The sequence below is a fragment of the Cladophialophora bantiana genome, assembly GCF_000835475.1.
Source record: "Cladophialophora bantiana CBS 173.52 unplaced genomic scaffold supercont1.6, whole genome shotgun sequence".
Lineage (NCBI taxonomy): Eukaryota > Fungi > Ascomycota > Eurotiomycetes > Chaetothyriales > Herpotrichiellaceae > Cladophialophora > Cladophialophora bantiana.
The window spans coordinates 737,397-762,663 of record NW_015971580.1 but is presented as its reverse complement, the minus strand read 5'-3'; the positions used below and the strand labels follow the sequence as shown (position 1 = coordinate 762,663).

General features: G+C 52.3%; 12 protein-coding genes across 12 annotated transcripts; 6 read left to right on the top strand and 6 right to left on the bottom strand.

Annotated features, from left to right (window-relative positions):
* Positions 1 to 1,089: 1,089 nt before the first annotated feature.
* On the top strand, positions 1,090 to 2,062 carry Z519_04596 (uncharacterized protein; the record flags this gene model as incomplete). Its single annotated transcript, XM_016762342.1, has 2 exons — positions 1,090 to 1,731; positions 1,781 to 2,062. 2 exons carry the CDS (start codon positions 1,090 to 1,092, stop codon positions 2,060 to 2,062), a joined length of 924 nt encoding a protein of 307 aa, XP_016621289.1.
* Positions 2,063 to 2,718: 656 nt separating this feature from the next.
* On the top strand, positions 2,719 to 3,282 carry Z519_04595 (uncharacterized protein; the record flags this gene model as incomplete). Its single annotated transcript, XM_016762341.1, has 1 exon — positions 2,719 to 3,282. One exon carries the CDS (start codon positions 2,719 to 2,721, stop codon positions 3,280 to 3,282), a length of 564 nt encoding a protein of 187 aa, XP_016621288.1.
* A 132-nt stretch (positions 3,283 to 3,414) lies between these two features.
* Z519_04594 (uncharacterized protein) lies at positions 3,415 to 4,179 on the bottom strand (the record flags this gene model as incomplete). Its single annotated transcript, XM_016762340.1, has 1 exon — positions 3,415 to 4,179. One exon carries the CDS (start codon positions 4,177 to 4,179, stop codon positions 3,415 to 3,417), a length of 765 nt encoding a protein of 254 aa, XP_016621287.1.
* A 718-nt stretch (positions 4,180 to 4,897) lies between these two features.
* Z519_04593 (uncharacterized protein) lies at positions 4,898 to 7,593 on the top strand (the record flags this gene model as incomplete). Its single annotated transcript, XM_016762339.1, has 3 exons — positions 4,898 to 6,398; positions 6,647 to 6,726; positions 6,832 to 7,593. The coding sequence occupies 3 exons, from the start codon at positions 4,898 to 4,900 to the stop codon at positions 7,591 to 7,593; spliced, it is 2,343 nt and encodes a 780-aa protein (XP_016621286.1).
* A 722-nt stretch (positions 7,594 to 8,315) lies between these two features.
* Z519_04592 (uncharacterized protein) lies at positions 8,316 to 9,114 on the bottom strand (the record flags this gene model as incomplete). Its single annotated transcript, XM_016762338.1, has 3 exons — positions 8,316 to 8,368; positions 8,656 to 8,784; positions 9,051 to 9,114. 3 exons carry the CDS (start codon positions 9,112 to 9,114, stop codon positions 8,316 to 8,318), a joined length of 246 nt encoding a protein of 81 aa, XP_016621285.1.
* Positions 9,115 to 9,592: 478 nt separating this feature from the next.
* Z519_04591 (uncharacterized protein) lies at positions 9,593 to 11,144 on the bottom strand (the record flags this gene model as incomplete). Its single annotated transcript, XM_016762337.1, has 2 exons — positions 9,593 to 10,952; positions 11,008 to 11,144. The coding sequence occupies 2 exons, from the start codon at positions 11,142 to 11,144 to the stop codon at positions 9,593 to 9,595; spliced, it is 1,497 nt and encodes a 498-aa protein (XP_016621284.1).
* A 736-nt stretch (positions 11,145 to 11,880) lies between these two features.
* Positions 11,881 to 12,616, top strand: Z519_04590 (proteasome subunit beta type-3; the record flags this gene model as incomplete). Its single annotated transcript, XM_016762336.1, has 2 exons — positions 11,881 to 12,315; positions 12,473 to 12,616. The coding sequence occupies 2 exons, from the start codon at positions 11,881 to 11,883 to the stop codon at positions 12,614 to 12,616; spliced, it is 579 nt and encodes a 192-aa protein (XP_016621283.1).
* A 796-nt stretch (positions 12,617 to 13,412) lies between these two features.
* On the top strand, positions 13,413 to 14,411 carry Z519_04589 (YggS family pyridoxal phosphate enzyme; the record flags this gene model as incomplete). The annotated part of the gene is made up of 1 exon (XM_016762335.1): positions 13,413 to 14,411. One exon carries the CDS (start codon positions 13,413 to 13,415, stop codon positions 14,409 to 14,411), a length of 999 nt encoding a protein of 332 aa, XP_016621282.1.
* Positions 14,412 to 14,681: 270 nt separating this feature from the next.
* On the bottom strand, positions 14,682 to 17,619 carry Z519_04588 (uncharacterized protein; the record flags this gene model as incomplete). Its single annotated transcript, XM_016762334.1, has 3 exons — positions 14,682 to 14,777; positions 14,835 to 16,783; positions 16,833 to 17,619. 3 exons carry the CDS (start codon positions 17,617 to 17,619, stop codon positions 14,682 to 14,684), a joined length of 2,832 nt encoding a protein of 943 aa, XP_016621281.1.
* Positions 17,620 to 18,173: 554 nt separating this feature from the next.
* On the bottom strand, positions 18,174 to 19,770 carry Z519_04587 (uncharacterized protein; the record flags this gene model as incomplete). Its single annotated transcript, XM_016762333.1, has 5 exons — positions 18,174 to 19,267; positions 19,318 to 19,468; positions 19,527 to 19,541; positions 19,628 to 19,686; positions 19,746 to 19,770. The coding sequence occupies 5 exons, from the start codon at positions 19,768 to 19,770 to the stop codon at positions 18,174 to 18,176; spliced, it is 1,344 nt and encodes a 447-aa protein (XP_016621280.1).
* Positions 19,771 to 20,108: 338 nt separating this feature from the next.
* Z519_04586 (uncharacterized protein) lies at positions 20,109 to 22,082 on the bottom strand (the record flags this gene model as incomplete). The annotated part of the gene is made up of 2 exons (XM_016762332.1): positions 20,109 to 21,756; positions 21,805 to 22,082. The coding sequence occupies 2 exons, from the start codon at positions 22,080 to 22,082 to the stop codon at positions 20,109 to 20,111; spliced, it is 1,926 nt and encodes a 641-aa protein (XP_016621279.1).
* A 747-nt stretch (positions 22,083 to 22,829) lies between these two features.
* Z519_04585 (6-phosphofructokinase) lies at positions 22,830 to 25,217 on the top strand (the record flags this gene model as incomplete). Its single annotated transcript, XM_016762331.1, has 1 exon — positions 22,830 to 25,217. One exon carries the CDS (start codon positions 22,830 to 22,832, stop codon positions 25,215 to 25,217), a length of 2,388 nt encoding a protein of 795 aa, XP_016621278.1.
* Positions 25,218 to 25,267: the final 50 nt, after the last annotated feature.

Sequence of the window (25,267 nt, the reverse complement as noted above, 5' to 3'; positions counted from 1 at the left end):
CTTAAACCCTCAATCTTCGCCTCCACATGATGGACGAGAACGAAAGATGGCCTCAGGTGGATAATGGCTTTTTAGCAGTGGAATTGATTGACCGAAGAAAGATTAAAGCCCTAACCATCATACCAGCACCATGCCATCACTCAGCCTTGCCAGTTTGTTCCGACGATTACTAGCCATGCGAACTCAACCGAGATAGAAGTTCTACTTACTCGACACTTTCAACTCTCGAACTGGGAGCCAATTTTGCACACTAGCTCCATCGCTTTCACCATTTTCGTCCTCTATCTCTGCGCCCCCGAGGTCTATTTTCAAGACATCACGAAACCGAATATCAACACAATTTTAAATACGTTCCCGTTCGTCGCTGCTCTTTATAATGTGATGATAGATATTTCCGATGTCGCAATCGCCGTGTATTGTCTCAAATATGAACTCTGCCGTGGAACGCGCCTTCCCGTAGGCCTCGTGCTTGCCCCATTCCAGATTGGATCGCTGCAAATGCTCTTCGAGAGACGCTTCTGGAAGGCCGTCTTCGCGAATCGGAAAACACCAAGGATATATCTGTTTGGTGCCGGCATTTTCTTTCCGACTGTCCTTCAGGTGCTCATAGCTCCATCCTTGGCTATACTGGTTGTCCCTCAACTCGAGTGGTGGGAGTTCGATAACCCATTTGGCACTGTAGGGGGATTCTCTTATCTTAATCTGTCACATTCGAACCTCTGGCCAACAAACGTAACAGGTGCAAAAGCCAATTGTGCCGAATAATTGCAACGGAGGGAAACTCTACAACATACCAAAACATTGCTCATACTCCGACTACATTGCCATAACGAGGTGGGCTGAAGAGCATGCAAACCAGTTTGCTGATCCAGACATTACCGCCTTAACAATGAGCAATACTTTTCGAAACCTTGGTGGTAATCCTATCGACGGGCATACAGATTACTCTGTGGTTAGCACCGGGATGAACCACGTTACCCCTTCTCTCGGTGACATATTGGTCTTTGCTACGAGGAATGATGGAGTGTCTATGCGACACATCTCAGACCAAAAATCACGCTCTCGTCGCCTAACTTCTCAAGACCTATCATGAGACCCCTGGTTCAGACGCAATGCAGCTCTCCTGTCGATATCACTGATGTCTATGAAATGTTCAATGCCACATTCCCGGCCGACCAGCTCCAACCTTCGTCTAAACAAACCTTCGCCTCTAGCCTATCTCAAGTCGTCAACATAACGAGCTACAAGACGTTTTCTCCCGTGGTGCATTTCGTAAATCTCACTAAGACTGCCAGTCAACCACTGACGGGAGCGCTAGTCGGCATGAATTTCAGTGATGCGAGGAATCTCTCATTCCATCATGACGAGGCTGTTGGACTCATGGCATGTACCCTGACTGCCCACTGGGTTCCAACGACCACGTCGATAGACCCAAGCGTTGGCAATGTCGTTATACCAGACTACCCGAATCCGTTAGACATAGTCAATTCCCTAGGGCTCATGGGGCGTGCTCGCCTGATAGACATTCAACGCAGTTACACTCACAGTGTGAATACGCGGCTTGAAGGTCTCCATTTCAACGTCTTGGAGTACGAGCTTAGTCGGTTTGGTATCAAGCCAGACCCTTCATTTCGATGGGTCATGGAAGCACCAGTGGTCATGGGTAGCAGCTACCCCGCTGTCCATGCAAATGACCGATGCGTTAGCCCGGATCAACACAGAGACAACGATGTATACTTGTTGCTACCTCTGCCCAGACCAAAGTAAGTCTTACTACAAGGGAAAATCCACAGTCACGAATCTTGCCAATCAAAATGTGCCAAACCAAAACATCAAGACAGGGGCTACAGAAGCAGATTGGGCCAGCGACATCGTAACTCATCCAGACTTGTACATGCCGGTCAGCTGGACCGTCCAGCGATACGGCTACGGTTGGAGCCTGAAGGGGGCCACGGCGATCCTGGGTGCTGTTGTCCTTCTGGTCCAGGCATCCCTGACTATCGTATACCTCGTAGCCGTCATCCTTGGGAGATGGCAATTTCGAGGATGGGATTGCCTATAGGGACTTATGGCTCTGCTACACAAGTCTCCAAGCATTCCAGAGCTGAGCAGCTTGGCTATCGGCAAACCAGCGAGCAAGACCTACGAGACGATTTTGGCGATCAGAGAAGAGTCCGGCGGCACACACGCAGTGCTGACGAAGGACCTCCCAGGGAAGAAATTAAGGTTGATGTGGGGAAAATCGGGTACATACCCTGTCTCTTTGTTTATTACAGCGCAACGACGAGGCTGTCAGCGATTTGGCACTTTGTTTCCATTTCATACCCAGTACGGAATGCTGTCATTCTACATATTAGTTACCATTACCCCATCGATATCATTGATACCGCCTGTTCATCTTCCATTCCTCCTGGTGGGACGGCAGATGATGGGAGACGAGGAGCCAGCAGCCGACGTTTCGGGGTGTGATATGTCCTTCGCTTGTACCTCGGTAAGTCAAACTCGGTATCGACGAGGCTCTCAGCAGCATCTCGGCTTTACAATCCATTTCAATCCCTCGCTCCGCTCGTCATGACAATGTCCATTCCTGAACGGCTACACCCAAATCCTCCGGCACCAGGGCGGATAAATGACCAGTATTGAGCGACATCACCGCGAGAGATGAAGGCATGAAAGGCTGAAGCTTGTTATTACCACATACTCCAGCATCCGAGCATCATGGGCTCTACCAACAAGTCAGATTCCACTCCGCAGGCAACTCTGGACCATTTCCAATCAATACCATGGTGTTTGCCACACCTCGCAGACCCAGCATTCCGGCGCGTGAGCATGTCTCGCACGCTGACACAGCCGGGCAACGGCCACTCGCTGATGGCCGAGACGTGGAACACGGACAGAACAATCACACATCTCCTCTCGATGTACCGGCGACCCGACCCGGCGAGGGGCCAGACGGGCGAAGTGCGCCGCTTCTACACGTTCGGCACGGGCATGAATGCGCATCCCAACACGCTGCACGGCGGAGTCATCGCCACCATCCTCGACAGCACCATGGGGAACGTCATCGGACAGCAGCTGCGCGACCCGGCCGCGACTTTTACCGTGGCGCTGAATGTATCGTACAGGAAGCCTGTGACCACGCCGGGGACCATCATGGCCAGGTCGTGGATCACAAAGGTAGACGGACGGAAAATCTGGGTGCATGGCGTCGTCGAGGATGGCTCGGGCAACCTCCATGCAGAGGCTGATGGGATGTGGCTTCGCGCGAAAGCAAAGCTATAAGGGGGTAGACCGAAGGGGCAAGGAAGGAAACGATCATGGTAGAAATCGATTTCCAGAATTACTCCTCTATGTACAATACACTGGCCTCAAAGACGCAAGACGCCCTCGAAAACACAAAGAAGAAGACGCCCTCTATTGGCCGTGGTACGGCATGTTTGCCGGATTCGCCGTCACGTATGGCTTTACCGGCGAGTCCGGCAAGCCTCTCGATTTGGCCGTGTCCCACTTGATGTGGAATCGAGGGCCGCCATGGCCTAACAAATCCGCATCGGAAACGAGCCATGACTCCAGGTTCTGCATGAAATACTGAAAAACGGCCTCACTTTCCGCCATCCACGTTCGACAGAAGCCCTCATTCGTATTAAATTCCCATGGGTTGGGCTTGATCACCCTTCTAAACTCCCCATCTCTGTTGACCATGTTCTCATAATAGGTGCCGTCGTTCTTTTGCGCGGTTGGGTAATCCTGGAGGTACGGATCGTTAACGTCAACCCACTCACCGCAGCACCTGTCAATACCGGGACCATCGAATGTCTCATCGTAAGGGGTGGCGGGTATACACCAGAGGGCGGGATGCTCGTACGTGTCGGGTTCCAGAAAGCAATAGTTGCGCCAGTGAGCGGCCGCAACGACCGCCTGGCGGGGACAAGTGCGCGTAAATTTGGGCTTGCCGACATCGACATACACGTGGTCGTGAGGGCAACGTAGACCATTACATCCGATCCTGACTTTATGGAGTTGCGTTGGCTTTGGCATCCCACCTGGCGTACCCGGCTTGCACAACTTCACATCCATGAGGTCTTCGGTTGGGCAGACCCACATCTCAGAATCGTCCCATTTATCCCGCCGGTCGTGTAAATAGAGGGTTGAGTGGGTTGTATTTGTCTTCGTTGGCATTATGTGGTGTGGAAACGGCGAGTCGGTTGTGTTTGTCCTCGTGGGCAATATGTGGCGTGGTAGGGCAGTCACTTGTAGTATGGGGGTGAGTGTCACAGCGACAGCCAAAAAGAAGATTTGGATAGCCATCGTAGTTTGATAAGGAAGGATTTGTGTGATTGCGAGAAATATGAACCACACTCGAAGCCGATTTGGAGGGTCAAGTTGTGCCACAATGTAAGATTGAGCGGGAGTATTAGAATGCGAACTTGGTCGACTTAAATATATTCCCTGGCAAAGCTTCGAGCACCTTCAAGTTCTTCACTGACTCACCTGTTGTTGTATCCTTCACAAGGTTGCTGGCCTCCGCCTCCGTCCCAAAGGAAGCATCAAAGGGGAACCAGAGAAGGCCCTAGGACCAAAGATCCTCAGCGAATCAAGGGCTGGAGCCGGCATCTCAAAACTTCAGAATGGTTGGATCACAGAAATATGTAGAGTGACTATGAAGACTGGGACCATCTGAAGTTGAAGTCACTCTACTGGTGAGGACCTTGGCGAGGACCTGGAGGACCAATTTTGTACGGAGGAGCAGTAGCCGCAGTCGCGAACCTGTAATTGGGACGCGCTCAACGCGCTCCCTCGCGTCCTTATCCCCTCGTAACACCGCCCATATTTTCAACGCATGCCCAATACACGCAACTGAGGCCTTTCTGGTACAATTTCTGAAATACCACCGAAAATGGCCCCTCTAAAAAGTCTTCTTCGGCCATGGCAAAAGGACGAGAGATTTGACGGAAGACAAAGAGCCCCATCTTCTTACAATCCCCTCTATTCCTACCGCCTATCTCGGGGAGACACCAGGCACTACCACCAACAATTCGGCGACATGTACTTTTTGCGCTTGGCCAAACTGAAGCCTGTGGTAGAAAAGATTGCTGAAGAAGACTGGGCCGACTTTGAGATCGCAGGGGAGAAAGCACAGAGAGTGGACAGAGTGCTAGACGTCCGGCAAGGCCAATTGTGCTGGGTGGTCGGGACAATCTATATGGACATGCCTTTGAAACCAAATATTCTGGAAGACATATCGAAAGAGCACTGGGTTGCAGGCGCGCCACCACGACATTCATACTTGACTGAAGACGGGGAAACGCAGGTCATGCTGGAGGATGAATCCGGTCGACTTCGACTCGCGGGGGCAATGTTGAAAAGCAATCTGCTAGTCACCGGCGTGATTGTGGCTGTATTGGGCACTGAAACCGCAAATGGAGACTTTGATGTGCTGGATCTGCACATTCCCGACCTCCCACGACAGCCACGGAGATGGGAGAGGGACGAGGAGGAGGAGACAAAAATGGAGGTTGACCAGCAACGGAAGAAGATCGCTCTTATCAGCGGGCTTGACATCTCGGAGACTGAAGCCGACACATTGAATCTCTCTCTTTTGTCCGAGTTCCTGCTCGCGGAGGCATTGGATGAGGATGACCGACGGGAAGCCTGCAAAATCTCTCGTCTCATAATCGCGGGTAATTCTATTGTCTCCGAACTACTCCCCGGTCATCAAATGTCGATCGAAGACGGCAAGAAACCTGGCAATCGCAAGTACGGCTACGATGCAGCTTCGTCCAACCCCGAGCCAACGGCCCATCTCGACCAATTCCTCGCCGAACTTCTCCCTAGCATACCAATCACAATTATGGCCGGCGAACAAGATCCCGCAAATGCAAGCTTACCACAACAGCCCATCCATCCAGCCATGTTACCGCACTCACGACCCTACACCACCGCGAATATCGCTGATCCGGAAGAGGAAGAGCCCGGATGGCTCGACAGCGTGACGAACCCTTGGGATGGTGATGTGGAGGGATGGCGATTCATGGGCAACAGCGGTCAACCGGTCGACGACATCCTCAAGTACGTGGACTTCGGTGGCCCAGACGGAAAAGGAGCAGACGGAAGATTAGAGGTCATGGCTAGCATGTTGCGATGGCGATGCGCTGCACCAACCGCTCCAGATACACTATGGTGTTATCCATTTCAAGATCGCGATCAATTCGTCATTGAAGAGTGCCCGCATGTCTTCTTCGTGGGCAATCAACCGAGATTTGATACTTCAGTTATCGAAGGTCCTGAGGGGCAACAAGTCCGACTTATTGCGATTCCACGATTCGACGCCAGTGGCGAGCTGGTCTTAGTTGATTCAGAGACGTTGGAAGTTGAGGTGGTCAGGTTTGACATCCCGGGTTGGTAGTTGAAATGGATGATGGATCATGACGAGGCTGTCCAGCCCTCGGAAACTTTTCCGCCTTACAATGGCAAAATTTATTGAGAACAAATTCCCCTTGTATAGTACAGACGATGATTCTCGCACTCATGACGCCATGATGGATAGATTAAAAACATGCGTATCAACGAACATATTTGTGAGTACCACCCCACGTCGTCCTTATTTTGACCCCCGAGTTCTAATTATTTCTTTCACCTCAATCAGGTGTCTCCACGACGAAAGTGGTCTTGGTCCCATACTCTGCCCACCATGTGCCCAAATACCACGGATGGATGAAGGACCCTGTACGTTAATGACGCCTTCTAGCACATTTTTTTTTTACTGGCGATACCACCTCGCTCGAGATTCTCACTGGGTGGCTCGTTCTAATTGTCTTTATTGAGGGACAGGAAATCCAGGAAGCGACGGCGTCTGAGCCCTTGACTTTGGAAGAAGAATACGCCATGCAACGCAGCTGGCGCGACGACGGGGATAAATTGACGTTTATTATTTGCCGACCGCTCCACCCAAATCACAGCGGAGATCGAGATTGTCGCGGTCAAGAGCAACAGGCACCCAGAGCAATGCGGACTGACGATGGAGAAGCCGAGGGAAGAGAACAGTCTGATCCACATCATCGTGAGATTGACGCGATGGTCGGAGACGTGAACCTCTTCATCTCGACGACGGCCGTAGAAGGCGATTCTGGAGGCCGTGGCGACATCCCGATCCTCACCGGCGAAATCGAGCTCATGATCGCAGAAGCCGCCCAGCAGCGAAAGGGCTACGGTCGAGCCGCGCTGCTCGCGTTCCTGAAGTACATCCTCGCTCACGAGTCCGAGATCCTGGCCGAGTTCTTCTCCCAACATCACGTGGAGGATGGACATCATCGCAGTCGAAAGCAGCACGCCTCTTCTGCCCCCCTTGGACATTTCGACCACCTGTCCGTGAAGATCGGCAGCACGAACTTCCGCAGCATGGCGCTCTTCCAAGGCCTTGCATTCCGCAAGACGAGCGAGGAACCAAGCTACTTTGGAGAGTTTGAACTGCGCCTGTCCCGGGCGGGGCTGGTGGACTTGATTGCACGTGTCGAGGCCGGTACGACGGCGGAGGTGACGCGTCAGGGGGGGTTGCTCGAAGGCTATCGCGAGGCGGGGTATTCATGTCAATAGCGAGGGAGGGAGGAGAATGGCGGGATGGGATGGGATGGTACGTCTGCTTGCCTGCGTCTGCCTGCGTGTCTACGCCTTGATAAGGGGGAGAGTCTATATCATTGAGAGGGAAGGGCGGATAGAGCATACGTCACATGGCACAGAGGACAGAGCCTAGAGCCTAGAGCATAGAACCTAGAGCATGCACAGAGCATCGGGGATGATAGAAGCAAGTACGGAGCAGGCCTTGTTTCGTGCTCTTTTGAGTGGCGAGGCTTGGATTTTGGTTTACTTTCTTGGGAAAGGATGTCTTAAGGATGATCGCAGTCTCTCGCGGTCTACTGTAACCAGCTAACTTGATTCGTCGCATCACAACTTAGCTACATAGTAGCCAGCCCGTCGATGCATCCCCAGCAGACAAACATGCCTTCCATCTCGAACTGATTCTCTGAATCGTCCGATCAGACGGCAATGCGATGCACAGCGGCCCTTTCGGTAACGTGCAGTGGGGTTCAGTTCATTTGATTTTCATCTCATCTCATCTCGTTGCAAAGCCCAAAAATGACATAGGCTATCTTCCGTCTGCTGCCTAGTCACAACAGCCATTTTCCTGATTTGACTTCCACACATCGGCGCACAGAAAATGATCTGAGTTCTTTTGTGGCGTCATTCTCGCGTTGGTCACGGTCGACAACCCTCCCACTTCCGGTCAGTCGAAGCAAATTCGGTCGTGCTGAAGAACTTTAGTTCTTCTTAGGCTTCTTGTTTTTCTTGCCAATTTCTGTGAAGGGCATTGCTGTATGGTGGAAAGATAAAGTGTTAGCCAGTGGCCAATATCTAAGGATGATCTGGCTGGGCTGCTGGGGACCGGAATGATTCTCTGGGAACTCAAGTCCCCCGGCTCCACGAATCGAAATGTTAGGTCCTTTTCGTCTCTGTCTTCTCCCTCTCTTCTGCCAGCTAGTCTCTTCCTGCTCACTCCCCTTCTATTCTCTTCACACCAGTGGCATTTCAGATGCCCTCGGAATGCCAACAAGGGAACAAAGGATTTCGATAGCTGCAGCGGGCTGTGACAAAACTTACTCGGTGGCAAACTCTGCTTAATCTTGTCGGCCTTGTCGGAGTCCTTGAGGATCAGGGTGTACAGGTATCGCTTGCACCGGATCTTCATCTTGATGTCCTTCGATTTGGGGGATTTCTTGAGACGGGCGCCTGTATGTCGCAATAGCCGAGTTAGCAGAGGATCGCGACTTCATTGCATGGCAAATGTGCCGTCAATGCATGTGTACGCTAATGCATTGGCTTGTTGGTGCGAAGTGCCAACGCCGAAGGAACAGGGTGCGGGGGACAGGAAGGGCGGGATGCACGTCACAAAGTTACACTGTCGAACGCAGGAGGACTGCCAATTCAGGGCTTGGGTTTGAAGGGCAAGATATTGCGGGAAGTAAAGCAGCTTCGGGAGTTGCTTGCTTTCGCACCTTTGGCATCCTTTCTGCGGGCAATTTCGAGGAACTGCTTGATGTCTGTGACTTCGGAAGGCATCTTGACTGTTTGCTTTTTGAGAGGCTCGGAGGACTCGAGTGTGGTCGGTCGGGGAGAATGTGAACGTCGCGAAGGAAATGGAGCGTTGTCGACTTGGACTCGGTGAGGCGTTTCCCAATCGCAGTTTCGGCTTGGACTGTTGGTCGAAACTGAAAATGCGAATGTGGGCGGCAGATCCTCGGCAGCCCACTAGCGTCGGTGTTTGTCGGGCATAAAATTCTAAAATTCTTTCGTGACGAGGCTGAATACTACATGCCACTCACTTTTATACTGATTGCTAGCAATGCTGTGTAGCGGTGGGTCTGTAACTATTTGGGGTATCTGTTTCATGTCTATCGTCCCCGGAGACACACCCATGATACGAATCTGTATTTACTAGCTGTCCCCGCTTGTTCAAATGCACAATCCAATCTCTGCATGCCCATCAAGTGTACTCCAACTCCGGAAACTCCGATACGTCTGCTTCACGGAAGTACAGCTATTTCTTGCTCAAGCCCTTCAACCACTTCGGCAGCTTCTTTTTACCCTCTCCAGCCCCTTCACTTGTTTCCTTCACTCCCACGTTGACTCTGATGCCCGGCTCCTCATCACCTTCGACATCCACAGTCGCGAGATCCTGCACCTTCACTTCTTGAGCCTGCTCCCTCAACTCTACCTTCAGAACAGACTTTACACTTCTCGCCTGAATGCTAGCTCTGTGATCATCCCATTGAAATGTGACTAGGACGCGCCCTTTAAGCTGAAGGTCTTTGATTAATTTCTTCTCGGTGTCATCTGGAATAACTTCATTTTTCCCTCTGATACCGGGATTTCGAAGCATGAAAGCCTCTGATCGGTATTTCTCTTCTAGACACTCTCGCACAAAGTTGTACAGGTCTGCTGCAGTATCGGCGGGCTCGAACCTTGCGCTGACCGCACTCTGGTCGGGAAATCGAATCTTGATCTCAACTTCCTTTACGGCCGCCCATTTGGCCGCTTCTTCTTCGGCTTGAGCCGCAAGCTCGGCCTCTGTCGGCAATCGGACGTTTCTTGAATTCTGCTGTAACAATTTTTGGTGGACTTGAGCGTGTTCGACTGTGGGTGTATAGTCTGCCTCGTTGTGAGATATGAGCGCGGCAGACGGAGTGGATGAGCTCGGAGGACGGAATACAGAGACCGGACGGCTCGTTGATGAAGTTGCAGTTTCCAGTTGAGAGGGTGACGATGTGAGGGTTTCTTCTTGAGGTTGAGGAGGAGGCTGTGAAGACCTCTCTTCTTTCCATTCTGGCTGTGTCTCAGCTGATGCTGCCAGAGGCTCTTTCGAGGATGAAGTCTCCTGTTGGCGGGGCGGTTGAGCGGCTGGTCCCTCGACCGACTCAAAATAACTTTGTATCTGAGCCATGGCCTCTTCGAGCGGAGTTTCAGTCGGCCGGAAACTCAACCTCAACAGGGCTGTACCACTGTTGAGACCCAGTTGTGCTAGAGACTTTTGTAAATCTCTAAACGACGCTAACTCTCTGTTCATAACCTGTATCACCGGCTGTTCATAATATAGCCTGCCCGCACCGGAATCGCCCTGGCCCACGGACGGTACTCCTCGGGCAGTGAAATTCCGGGTAGCACCTCCACCCGCGACGCCAGCTTCGAATTTCCTGAGCACCAGCCATAATGTAGTCGAACTGGGAAACTTGTCTGTGAGTCTAGCGTTGGGGACACCTCTTGCTTCGGATTCCGGTAGTTGGAGGGCTATCGAGACGACGCCGGCGGATTTGGAGAGTTGGACCAGTTCGAGTTTTGCGCCTGATGACAGGCCAGAGAGGCGAATCGTCCTAGAGAGATCGACAGGTTTATTGTTGTGTCTGCACAAGAACTGTCAGTGAATTTGTTGTCGCCGCTTGATGAGACAGCACATACTTCAATCCATATTGAGTAGCGTTGACTCCCAGCTTTGTGCAAGCCTCTTCCAGAATCTCACTGAGGTTCTTGCCGGGGGTTGTCTTTATTGTCGTCCTTCGAGCCGTCGAGTCGATCACCACGACGTGTGAAGCCATGCCAGTGTTGGAGGATCGGGCGACAGCCTGGCGGGGTTACGTGGAAAGAATGTCTCTTATGTCTAGTGAAAGGTGGGAGGTCTGAAATGGCGACTGTGATGGTACGGTATTGGAATGGGATAGAGTGTTCAATAGAAGTGTCTAGAAGTGTTTCAACTACCCAAGTAAGGCTGCCAGCGTGATGTTCATGTGAAATGGGTTGAATGCTGGTACGACTTTACTAAGGACGAGTACTCCGCAGCGGGAGGCGAAGGTGAGCAACGCACGCAAACGCAGGCAAGCAAGTGGGCGCGTCATAGCGGCAGGTATTAGCTGAGGAGGTCGCCCACGCCGCCTATTTGGTATTGGCCCCTGGAGCTTTTAGTGCCAGCTTCTCCAGTTTGAGCCTCGCTAGAATCATTTGAGCATCAGCCTTGTGCCTTCAGAAACGCGTTTGCATTTTGTGCCTGCGCATCACTCTGCCCGAGTTTTGAGATCAATAGCCAGGTCCTGTCAATCACCTCCTCCACTCGACTTCATGCTTTATTGATTGATTGATCCTCGTTCATCCTGTGCTCCCGCTTTAATCGAATCCTTTCAACAAGATGGTAAGCTCTCTTTAGAATCACGTTGCATCCACAGTTCAATGCTAACCATACACCAAAGAGCTCTCCGTTCGACATCAGTAACCTCTCTGCCTCTCCCGCTGCTTCTACACTCTCTAACGTATAACCCAGATGGCGGCGCGTGCGTTGCAATGGTCGGCAAGGACTGTGTGGCCATAGCCTGCGACTTACGCCTGGGCATGCAAGCGTTGACCGTTTCAAACAACTTCCCCAAGATCTTCAACTATGCCCCGAGCGTCTTCCTCGGACTGACGGGTCTGGCAACCGACGTACAAACAGTCAGCGACACTTTCCGATACAAGGTCAACATGTACCGACTGCGCGAAGAACGAAACATCTCCCCTCAGACACTCGCGAACCTGGTCAGCAGTTCGCTATACGAGAGGCGGTTTGGACCGTGGTTCGTGAGCCCGGTGCTTGCAGGGATAAATCACACGACGGGGAAACCGTTCATCTGCGGATTCGACAGTATAGGCTGTATTGATTTTGCAAAAGATTTCATCGTTGCGGGCACGGCCAGCGACCAGTTATTCGGGACGTGTGAAGGACTGTGGGAGCCAGATCTGGTGAGACCCATCCATACCACTCCCCTGCGTACCTATTCCCGTCTATCTATCACAGTCACAGACGCGCATCATTTCCAACGGAGCCATGCACGCCACGGCATACCGTATATTCCTCCACCGTTTCTCAAATCTCAAATCTAACATTGCTTAATCCTAGGAACCCGAGGACCTCTTTGAAACAATTTCCCAAGCACTGCTCAACGCCGTGGACAGAGACGCTCTCTCAGGTTGGGGTGCACACGTCTATATCATCGAAAAGGACAAGGTAACCAAGAGACTGCTCAAGGGCCGGCAAGACTAGACTACCAGACTCTCGATTTCGCGTAGTATGTGGAAAGGCATATTTGGCAGATGGCAGACGGTGGGTGGTATGCAGGAGATGGCAGACAGGCGAACAACGGGCATATGGCAGCAGGCGTTTCTACGGCTCCTCAATCACGGAAAATTCGTCGTTTGACATGTGTGCGCTTCTCTCCGTCTCTTTATCCCCTCAACCCCCTCTGTGTGTCTCGTGGGTCCTTACCAGGAAGAGCAGGAGGAACAAATGAGCCCTGCCAGTGAGACCGCCAGGCTCCACCCCGAGCAGAAATAAATATGCAGACCGTCCCTGACAGATGTCAAGATGCGAAGGCGTCAAGGCGACAGACAATCAACTCCCATTCCTGTCAGCGCCCGCCATTCAAGAGACTTGGACTGCAGAATACACTACTGTATGATAGAGAAGGTGTCGTTCGAGGTCCTCTAATGGCAAATGCCAATCGAATTCGGTGTCGGAAAAGAACAAACGTACGTTCCTAGTCCAAATCGCTCGCCGTAGAAGATGTCACGGATGAAATTCCCAAGTCGTTGAGACCCTTCCTAACTAGCATTTTGATAGCTGTCTAAAGGGAATCTTGTCGTCTTTATCACGGTATCGTCGGTTTGCGTTCGATACCTACTAACAACGCTCAAGTGGCGAGGAGCTGGTGAGGTCAAAGAGACTGAGAATAGCGGTGGTAGATAGAATCCCCTTCTCATCACCACGCCCCGGCCGATTCAAGATCCTCTTCGTCTTGTTCAGTAGCCACACGCGCACTTGTTTAACTACCCATGCGACCATGAGCGCCTCAAACGATACCACAGCCCAGTCCGCCGTCAGCAGCAGCACCAGCGTCACCGGCGAAACCCAAAACCAAAACCTCGACCCCTCCGACATGAAAATCACAGTCAGCCCACAACGCGCAACGGCTCTCTGGCAAAACATCTCGTCTGTCCAACAACGTGTCCATAACGCATTGTGCTCTTCCTCATCCTCCTCCGAGAGCTCGGCGCCCCCCGTTCGCATCGTCGCCGTCTCAAAGCTGAAGCCCGCCTCCGACATTCTCTCGCTGCATCGTCCCCCACCTCTCGAAACTTCCTCCACCCAAGCAGCAGCACGCGGGCACGACCATTTCGGTGAGAACTACGTCCAGGAACTACTCGAGAAGTCGCGGCTCCTGCCCAGGACAATCAAGTGGCATTTCATCGGTGGGCTGCAGTCTAACAAGTGTGTGGGCCTGGCGCGAGACGTGGACAGTCTGTGGGCGGTGGAGAGTGTTGACAGCGAGAAGAAAGCAACGCTACTAAACAAAGGGCGAGGGGAGCGGAACGAACGGCTGAAAACACAACACGGGCAACAGATAGCGGACGGGAACCCCTTCGAGGACAAACTAAGGGTCTTCATCCAAGTCAACACCTCCGGCGAAGACTCAAAGAGCGGCCTTTCCCCAACCTCACCGGACCTCCTATCCCTCGCCACCCTCATCATCCGCCAGTGCCCGAACCTACACCTCCAAGGCCTAATGACGATTGGTGCCATCGCCCGTTCCAAGGCTACCACTCCAGAAACAGAGAACGAGGATTTCATCACCCTGCGCGCAACAAGGGACAAACTCGCCGCACAGCTAAGTCTGCCAGACACAGAAGAATTGGAGCTGAGTATGGGCATGTCGGAAGACTTTGAGAGCGCCGTTCGATTGGGGAGTCGTGAGGTGAGGGTAGGCAGTACGATATTCGGGGAGAGACCGGCCAAGAAGGATGCCAAGGTGTTAGAGCAAACAAAGCAAGAGAAGAAATAAAATAATATCTCAACGAGAGCTTGAATTCATGATGTTGCGGACGGGAATAAAGTGCGAGTACGAGTGAGACCACCAGGCCCGGACAGAGAGCAGCCGCCTGAGTATATTCGGTGGTCAAGAAGATGCTGGAGATTATATGTCACCCCTCATGGATAATGCATGTCACATCTCCTTGCCTGGACCGCAGAACAACATACAGCATTTGGCCCAAAAGGACAAAGAACCCAGACCTGGTAATGCTGATTTGGGTGCTATGAGCCGCCGCCATGTCTAGGCAGGGGGTCCCCTGGCAAGCCGCTCCTGCATCTGGTTCAACAGAATCCCAGGAACCTTTTCCTGCGTCGCACGAATTGTTACGCGAAACATCTAAGATACCAGGTCAGTCTCGATCACGTGCAAAACACAGGGCTTTGGGAACCATACCTTCTGCTGATGATTGGGCTCCAATCTCAGGAGACATCCTGTCTTTCCTTTCTCGAGCTGCAAGACCGCACAGCCAACTATATTCTTCGGATTGGGGTCGACGTTCTCCAAGATTCGCCATCGAAATCCTGAGACAATATCGCGGACGAACTTATCGTTCAGTGGCGCCGACGAATTGCGCAACCCGAATGTACTCTGCGCCTCAAGAGGACCCGCTCCGATCTGCCGCCACCGTTTGAAGAAATCCTCCGCTGAAAGTTCCGAGGGATCCATGAATCGGTGTGGGAGAATCGGTAGTTTGAGAGTGTAACCCTGCAAGGCGCCGGCGAGGTAAGAGATGCGGATGGTGGGTGGTTCGGAGAACGGGGCAGTCGAAGTGCATACAATGGTCTGTTGGACTTGCGAGTCTGCACCGACTGACGAGTCAGGGAGGCTCTTGGTATCAATTTTGAGGCTGGGCGCGGATTTGTTGTCGAGTGTAGTCGTGAAGGAGCCGATTGAAAAAGAGGCTTTGTTGGTGAAGTAGAGTTTGATCACCCCGAGGTGGCCGCGATATTCCGCCCTGATGCCCACCTGAATCTGTGGATCCTCGTACAAGACACCTTCATCAGCAAAGAACATGTTTTCATACCCAATCTCCCAGTCCGGGGAAAGATGGGCCGTGCTGGCGAGGTTGGGAACCGTCACGTCAGTGCTATGGCCATTCATATCCAGTCCTTCCAGGTCCTTTGCCGCACTTGACGTTCCATTTTGAGCCGGTGTCGCGGCGGCACCGTTCGTGTTTGGAGGTGTCCCGTTAACAATGGTGGTAAAGGATCGCTTCAGCCCCGTCTGTTGAGCCAGGAGAACTTCTTTTTCGTCGGCATTGGCGTCCTTGCCACCGACCACCCAGGTTCTCCTTTCACTGATTCCTGCACTCTTCTTGTGCAGTCTTTGCAGGAGTATGGAGGCTCGTTCTGAAAATGGGGGCATTTCATCGCAGATGGTCCGTAGTAGGTCGTCTGTGGGCAATGTCGCAATGGTGAGATACTCGCAAGCCCTCTGTTGCAGCTCCGAATCGGGCGAATGGCTGTAGAACTGGAACATCTGCAGTAGCTGCGGCTTGATTTCCGGGAATAGGTTGACAAATTTGACGAATGTCGACAGTAATAACGCTCTCGTAGGATCAGGCGCTGATATCATCTTTGTTTGAAGCACCATCAACTGCTCAATCGGACTGCATCCCTTGTTGTCGGCAATCAGATGCCCGAACTCTCCAAGAATGTAGCCGCCAATTTTGACAAGAGTATCGTGACAATTGTCGGCTCTCAGGTAGTCGAAAATATGTTGTGCAGCATAGGGTTGTAGTTCTTCGTTATTGGTGACGATTTGGACCACGCGTTGCCAGACTTCGTCGCTGACATGATCACCAGCCATGGCGAGAAGCCTCAGTGAGATGTCAATATACCATTGCGCATCGGTTGCGTATTTCTCCGTCAGAATTGCAATTTTGAGCGTCATTTCTTCACGTATCGAAAAGTCGGCCGTTTGCAGGTATTTCAACAATTCATTAACAATTGGTTGGGCATTGGTGGTGTCGCACATGCTGTACAGCAGGTCCAGGCCCTTCCTCCGGACACTGATGTCTCGATCTCGTAGAGAACCGATGATGATATTCTGGTGTCGTTTGATGGGATCAAGAGTATCGGACCTAGCAGCAAAATGGGTCATGGCATCCAAGCCCAAGTATCGCACATTCGTTTCTCTCGATTGGATGAATCTTCCCAATTTGGAAGATATCTGCATCATGAGCTGGTGCTCAGTGTCGAGGTGGATGAGAAGGTTGATGGCTTCAAACAGTACCGCATTCTGAGCGTTGTTCTGTTGTACATTTTTGGGCGCTTCTGTGTTTGCTTGCATAATAGCCTGCAGTGACTCGCGAATGAGGTCGCGGACATGTGAATCTTCTGCTCTCGCGTCAGCTGCACTCGACCATGATCAAGGTACTATCGCACTCACCTGAAGGAGGGTAATACTGGAGCAACTTCAAAAATTTGACCTGAATCCAGGGACAAGGAACCTTGTAGTACAAATAATCTGGCGAGATGTCGTTCTCAATAACGATCTTTCTCAACCTCTGAGCAGCCTTGACATAACTCCCTTTGTACGCGTCCGGATTGTCTTGGATCAGAGCCATGATGAGCGAAGTGACAGAAAGCACCACGCCCATGTCTGGGTCATCCATCAACGATATTATTCTTTCTGCCCACTCTCTCTGAATGATGGCCGGGTGCTTTCGGTAGAGGCGGAGCAGTGTCAGGGCCGCCTTCTTCTTGACAAAAGATTTGGACGTAGGGGAGATCAGCAGCCGATGGACGTCGGCACTGAGAGCCTCACCCATTTCTCGGCCACCCACATTGGCCACAGCATGCAAGGCCAGGCAGTTGTTCAGTTCATTGTGGTCCAACAGGTCCTTCCGAATGCTGTTGACCACCAAATGTAGGAGTTCATGTTGCTCGTGTAGGAACAGGGTAACCGCTAGGTATCCAATCTGCTTTTCGGAGTATTTGGTTGCGGAGATGAGATTGACGGCTTCCAGGTGTCCAAAGTCGACATTGTATCCCTGGATGTAGATGTAGAGGAGCTTGCAGACGTATTTCTTCTTCTGGTAGCCATCCAATTTCTCGCTCTTGAATTTCTGGCGGATGTTGGCCAGCTCCTTGTTGATTCGCTTCTCCTCCAGTTCTCGCGCCCGGGCATTTCGAAGGTCCGCTATGAACTGGACAAGACCGCGCATCGACGACATGGTGACGGGTCAGAGTCGGACGGCATCCAAGGCAAGCCGCGGGGGCGGCGCGCTGGATGCGGCAGGGGAGTGCAGGGCGAGTAGCGTCGTAGGTAGGATTGGATTCGGAGGACAATGGTGTGATCAACGCCGCATGTTTTAGGGACAATCAATACATGTCATGGTCATCAACCGCAGCAGTCAAGACATGGCAGGGTCAGCATTTCATGATTCCCAGGTTTGGAGGAATAAGACTGCTGAGCAAGGACAGCCTCGTGTTCGAGATGGTGGATGAGAAGTGACAAGCCGTCCCTGTCCCCGTCCCAGTCCGCAATACCCGCAGTTGCGGCCACCAGGCCAAATGATCCCTGGCCCCTGCACAGATCGAAGCCCCCGAATTTAGCACCCATCACTGGACTCAGTTCGCCCGCCACGTCACAGCAAGTCGGACATGGATATGTCCTGCTCCGGCCGGCATAATTTGTCGAGCTGTTGCTGTGCATCTCGGCATCTACATAGGGTTGATATATCTATCATTCCTCTCTGTCTGCCATCCATCTCGACCGTCCCAGCGCTTATTCCCCCTTTGCTAACGCTATCATTTCGTCCAATAGTGCTACTGTCTCCGCCGGACTGGCAATCCATGCGCAACAGCAGGCACTTCTTGCCTTGAAGTCATTGCCCCCGCCACTCAGGAACTGATCACCGACGTGCAGCGTGCTAGATGGTTGAATACCCCCAAACCATTTCTGACATGCCTGTACCCCCAGTGACTTGTCTCCAATGTCCAGAAAAACATCGGCACCTCCGTTGAACACGGTGAATGGGATATTTGCGTACGGGGCCGGCTTCTCAGAGTTGGCCGTGTTGATCGAAGTCTCCACCACTTGCTGTACCACCAGGACAGTCTCCTCCAGTTGTTCTCTGGTGAGCTTCTTGGACTGGTCAGCTGCATATATTCCGACTGCTCGCTCTTTACGAAGTACTTTGGCCTGCAGCCGAAGCGTCCGCATACATGATTGAAACGCTGACTCGGCGTGATCTAGAAGTTCTTGGATAGCCGATTCTGACCAGTGTTTCATGGTATCCAAAACCCACTCTCGTCGGTGGATGTACCGTAAACAATGGTCCTCCTTTTCATCGAACACGAAGAGGAAATTGGATTCACCGCCCATGATGATAAGGTTGGACTTTTGAACGGCAGTGAGGTCTTTCGAGGCCTTGACGGCTAGAAGGAGGCCAGATAGTCGATCGAAGTAGTGCTCCGGTTGCATGTATCCGGCAGCTGTGACAATCCCGATTTTGACGTCTTGAGCCAGAAAATGAAGAAGTCGTAGGATCACCGGGTTAGCCTCAGGCGAATGTAGCGATGCTCCATCTTCGTACAATGTGACATCACCATCAAAGGTCAAAAGTTCCAGTCCAGGGTTCAGCTTGATTTTCAGTTGCCTGTATGGCTTTGGCCGGATCATTGCCATCACCTGTGCGGTGTTGAGGATCAACCGGATGTCGTTGAATGAGGGGGCCACAAAGCGACGGGAGGAGATGGCGCGCTTCGCATCTTGATATCGGAAAGCATCTTCTAGAGCCAGAGGAGTGAAGAAGGCAGAGATGGTGGGCACCAGCATGTTGAGTTTGGACCTTGGATTCGACACGGCTTGCTGATTGACTGCAGCCGGTTAGTTTGCCTGTAATTCGTCTGGCAGGGTCGATACCAACTGTGATCGAGTATCAAATCCTCGACATCTCGAAAGATCTCGGCATATCGCTGCTGTGCTGACCTCGCCATAGTGTCCAAGCTCTGGCCATTAGAGCCGTCATACTCGACGGCTGGCTGCGAGTTGAGGACGAATGGGACCGCCAGAAGACCCTATGGAATATGCGGTGAGAGTTGTGCTAGGATGGCCAACTGCCCAACGCTGGCTCACCTTGATCCACTCAATCTATCCAGGCGGAATCAGCAACGGGACAAGTCTGAGAAGGCCGTTTACATACAAGTTGGTCTCGCCGATGAGTCTTAAATCATAACAAAGTCAGCATAACCATGGTCCGCTCCGTGGAAATGGGCTTGACTTGCCTTCAGTGCATCTAGCCGCTGTTAGCAAGGGTTTGAGGGAACTGGATGATATATGAGATTGGCGACGAACACTCGACTCGATATCGGGTAGTCATTCTGATAGTCTGCAGGCGTCGCAATGTATGACCTGTTGGATGGGACCACGATGGATGGTAGTGTGCTGTTTGATTGAACTGGGTGAAAGTATGACAAGGATGATGGAAGGGGTTGCACCTTGGTGGCTGACAAGTCCTTAGTCAAGAGTGTTTTGATGCCAAGCAAGAGACTCACGATGTTCTGTCTCTGGGCGGTCGGATGGACTGGCCACGTAGTGCAACGAAGAACGATGTTGGTGGAATCATATCAATTTTGGTGCTACATATCGGCTGCGAACATATTGTTGGCCGCTGTTCAACACGACTCTTTTAAGGTGTTTAACTCGCCAGAGAATGTGTTAGACGCCGCTTCTATGGCTGCTCTCTATCGCCTCCTTTATAGCTGCGTCGAACGTGGTATCCGCCTCCGCGGTCACTACAGCTCCCTCTGTCTTGGAACATCCAGTAGATGTCCAGGACCACACCACCTTCTGAAAACCACTTCTTTTCCCCGGCGGACTCAATCGAACGCCTATAGTTTCTGGTTGCACCGCAATCTGCAACTTCTCGATCGCTTCCTGGGCATCATACAGGGTCAACTCGCCGTTGTGCGGCTGTGACACTGACCACCGTATTTGTTTGCTCTTGCCCGTCTCTGAACGTGTCTCGGATTGCTTCGCAAGCGCCAACGCCTCAGTATGCGCAACGAGGTCCAGTATCAGCATGCGTCTAACAAATGACAAGGCCTCGTCGCGAGTCTCGTGACGTGACGCTGGTACATTTGCAAATCCAAAGTCAATCGACGATATCTCGTAGCGAGAGCCAAACAAAGGAGGCCCAAGGAACGTGGCTAGCCCGATTTGCAGGCTCCGCTCAGCGGTCAGGGTTATTTTGAAGCAGGTCTTCACAGGTATCATCAACTCTGAAAGAATGGTGTCAGGCGCCTCGATCTTCAAAGACTGGAATACCGCGGCCTTTGAGGCTTCCAATGCCACCGTGGTCGGTAGGCTTGCTCGCTTGAAGGCGCCCAGCAGCGCTCTGCAGTTATCCCAAAAGGCTCCTGCTTCAGCGCGGTGCCGTAAATGTGCCAAAACAGGTCGGAGCAGGGCGTACTCGGGGGTCGGTCGCGGTTTGAGGGTCATCGGAGGCGGTTTTTGCGACCTCCTGATGAGATTCTGCTCATGGGCGGCATTTAACAGCAAACGCAGAGATACAGCCACAAACTGCGCTATCAGATTGTCTCCATCATTGGCAGACGTCACATCCTCCTTTTCCGTTGAAGACACGAGTGACAGCTGGTACTTGCCACAGACGTCTATCTCGACGCTCTGCGAACGCGTAGTAATGCCCTGGTTGGCCACAAGACGTGATTCACGGCATATCTCGTAGAACAATTCTTCTTCAAAAATCGCATTGCGGTAGTCGTTGAGCTGTTGGTTGAGATCTGTCGTCTCGGCCAGGCTATGAGTCTGGAAGTCGAAAAAGCCTGTTTTGATGCCGTCCCGGACTACATAGACGCCAAGCCGTTTGCGCCTCTTAAGTCCGATCTGTCGATCCAGCACGACGGTGCCATCAGCAGCCTGGCGAAGAAGAGCGAAGCCTCGGTCACGGAATTGCTGGGCAGACTCGGCAAACCCGAAATGAACGCCAATGGCTCTGCGGTCTCGTGGTAGTCGCGAAACCGACCATCCTTTGGTATTGAGATTAGCGATTTGGTGCCAGAACTCTGACTCGCGCGATGCCTCCGTCTGAAGTCGAGCAGAAGCTGCAGCTAGCTTCTCTGAGGCTGATCGGAAGCCCTCCGATCGCCAACCCTGAGAAACAGAGGCCAGGCGTCGTCTCGTCGGAGGGGGGATCGGCCTGTCTTTGAGGACTCGTGACGCCAACGTGCCAGCTGGGACAGCCTCTCGGAGAGCAGGCGACATGGAATGCTGGGCAGGGACTGACTGCTGAGAAATCAGGAATGACACAAAGTCCAAGGCGCAGAGGACTTCATTTTGTGCGTAACTATGAGCGGTCAGATTTCGCAGTAAAGGAGAACGAAAGGAGACTCACTTTAGGCGCTCCAGCATCTCTTCTCTGCGCTTCCATACGCGTTCCTGGCGCTTTTGAGGAGAATCATCTTCTTCTACTTGAGGTTCATCTTCCGGGCCAGCTTGGACGGCATCTGGCGCCGCAGTTTTTCCCTGGATCTCAGCAAGAAGAGAGCGCTCGGTGATATGGCGGAAATGACCTCTCTGTGCAATGATCTGCCGGATCTGAGTTTGTAGATTCTGGGGCTTTGATGAAGGCTCGGGAGGAATCAGAAGGCTGATGGTGTTCGAGTCAGGCATCGCGCCTGTTGTCGCCTCAATTACTGATCAGTACTCCGTATTCGCACCTTGTTATCAGGAGGAGGACTTGAAATTGAAGCTTGGGCTGTTACTGAATCAAATGACAGACAATCATTGCTGCGAAGCCGATTGTGAAGGGCTGATGCAAGTTTTGATTGGTGAAAGTCGAGAATCGTGAACGCAAGTTCGCAGCAGTGAACGGGAGTCCAGACATCTAGAGATAAGTTTAGGCGCTGCTAACCTTACCTAACATTTCTTCTGTCACCCACAACACCTCCGGGGCGACGCCTCTAGGCACTAGGCCTAGTGACAGCCTATCGGCACCTTCGGCTCCAGTGGGGGTTCTGGGGCTTGGGCCGCTAGCCACTGCGGGCACCAACAGGCCCCAAGGGCCCAAGCATGCCTCGCTAGCCCTTAGTTTCGTGTGCAGCTTTGGCGAGGCACGAATGACGTTCTCCGACATCAGCTGCTGTTGCTGCTCGGCACAACACACTTCTTGTGCTATCTGCTGATAGACTTCTTGCATTATCTTCAAAGTTCATCATTACCTTCACTATTCTCTATCCTCGACTCAAATCTCACGTTTCTTCTTCCTCTCCGAAACCACCTACCCGCTCCCTTTAAAAGTTGGCCCTACCCCTCGGTCAAGCAATCCACTACCAATTTTCACCGACTCACCCCGCTTGAGAGCTCTCTCCTGTCTCAACCACCGGTCCGTGCTCTCTGCTGCCTCCGAATCCCCGAACAATGACCACCGACGGTGTGGCAGCTCCTCCCAGGAAGCGCAGGATTGGTGTTATGACCAGCGGAGGCGATTCCCCTGGCATGAATGGCGCTGTGCGAGCTGTTGTCCGCATGTCCATTCACATGGGCTGCGAATCCTATGCAATCTACGAAGGCTATGAAGGATTGGTACAGGGTGGGGATCTGATCAAAGAGATGCACTGGGAAGATGTGAGAGGATACTTGTCTCGGGGGGGGACTCTAATTGGCACCGCACGTTGCATGGCGTTCATGGAGAGATGGGGCCGACTGAAAGCAGCCAAAAACATGGTCGACCGTGGCATTGATGCACTTGTCATCTGCGGCGGTGACGGTAGCTTGACCGGTGCTGACAAGTTCAGAGCAGAATGGCCGAGTCTACTCAAAGAGCTGGTAGAAACCGGGGAACTGACCCAGGCAGAAGTTGACCCATTCCAGCACCTAAACATTGTCGGTCTGGTTGGCTCTATTGACAACGATATGTCTGGCACCGATGCCACCATTGGTTGCTACTCCTCCCTTGAGCGTATCTGCTCCGCAGTCGACGACGTTTTCGACACCGCCGCTTCCCATCAACGTGGCTTCGTGATTGAAGTCATGGGTCGGCATTGCGGTTGGCTAGCCCTCATGGCGTCGATAGCCACCGGCTCTGATTATGTGTTTATTCCCGAGAAACCTCCTCGAGTCGGCTGGGAAGATCAGATGTGCGACATCATCGCTACTCACAGAAAGAGAGGCAAGAGAAGGTCGATTGTCATTATTGCGGAAGGTGCTCACGATAGAGAATTGAACAAGATCACAGCAAACCAAGTCAAAGATCTCCTGACCCAGAAGCTCAAGTTAGACACACGAGTCACTGTTCTTGGGCACACACAACGAGGTGGACATGCATGTTTCTACGACCGTTGGTTGTCGACACTGCAAGGCGTGGAAGCGGTGAAAGCGGTCTTGGATGCCACACCAGAGACACCCAGCCCGGTGATAACTATCCGAGAGAACAAGATTGAGCGGTCCAACCTGATGGAAACAGTGGCATTGACCAAGTCGGTCAGTGCTGCGATCGCCGCCAAGGATTTCGATAAAGCCATGCAACTGCGAGACGTCGAGTTCAAGGAATATTACAACAGCTATGTCATTACCACCTCTACCGACCACCCTGCCTTGCGCCTACCTGAAGAGAAGAGGATGAGAATCGCAATTATCCACGTCGGAGCTCCTGCCGGAGGTATGAACCCAGCCACCCGCGCTGCCGTGGCATATTGTCTGACCCGTGGTCATACACCAATCGCAATCCATAATGGTTTCCCGGGTCTACAACGCCACCATGATGATGAGCCTGTTGGATCTGTACGCGAGTGTCGATGGATCGACGTGGATCCATGGGTTAACGAGGGTGGCTCTGAGATCGGCACCAACCGTGGTCTGCCGAGCGCTGATATGAAGAAAACCGCAGAGTGCTTCGGGTTGTACAAGTTTGATGCGCTATTCCTCATTGGTGGGTTCGAAGCTTTCACTGCAGCAAGTGAGCTGAGGAAGGCGCGGGAACAATACGACGTCTTTAAGATCCCTCTGGTCGTCTTACCGGCGACTGTGTCAAACAACGTTCCAGGCACCGAATACTCCCTTGGCAGCGATACGTGCTTAAATACACTGATCCAATTTTGCGATGCCATTCGACAATCGGCTTCATCTTCAAGACGACGGGTATTTGTCATCGAGACACAAGGCGGTCGATCTGGTTATCTCGCCACGATGGCCGGGCTGTCGGTCGGTGCACTCGCAGTCTACATCCCTGAAGAAGGAATCAATATCCACATGATCGCCAGGGATATCGAATTCTTGCGTGAAAACTTCAAGAATGACCAGGGAGCCTCGAGAGCGGGGAAAATCATCCTTCGAAATGAGAGGGCTAGCACTACGTACACGACACAAGTGATTGCTGATATGATCAAAGAGGAAGCCCGAGGTCGTTTCGAATCTCGAGCGGCAGTACCGGGCCATTATCAACAGGGTGGCAAGCCTTCGCCTATGGATCGAATCCGTGCACTCCGGATGGCAATCAAGTGTATGCAGCACATCGAGGATCGATTTACCGGAAAATCCAAGGACTGGATCGCAGACGACCCGTTGTCAACAGTAGTTATCGGTATTCAAGGGTCTGAGGTTGTCTTCACCCCCATGGGGGGACCGACAGGACTCGAGGCTACAGGAACCGATTGGGAGGATCGCAGGCCTAAGAATGAATTCTGGCTGTCTATGAAGGAGACGGTGGATATTCTGAGTGGACGGCCCAAGCTGGCGGACTGCTGTGAGGAGTGCGGGAAGCCGTTATCTGGCGAGACTCTAAAGCGTACCCTCTCCAAGCAGATCTAATGAAAAGGCGTAAACACAGGCCGTAAGACATGAATTCGGGACTAGGCGGA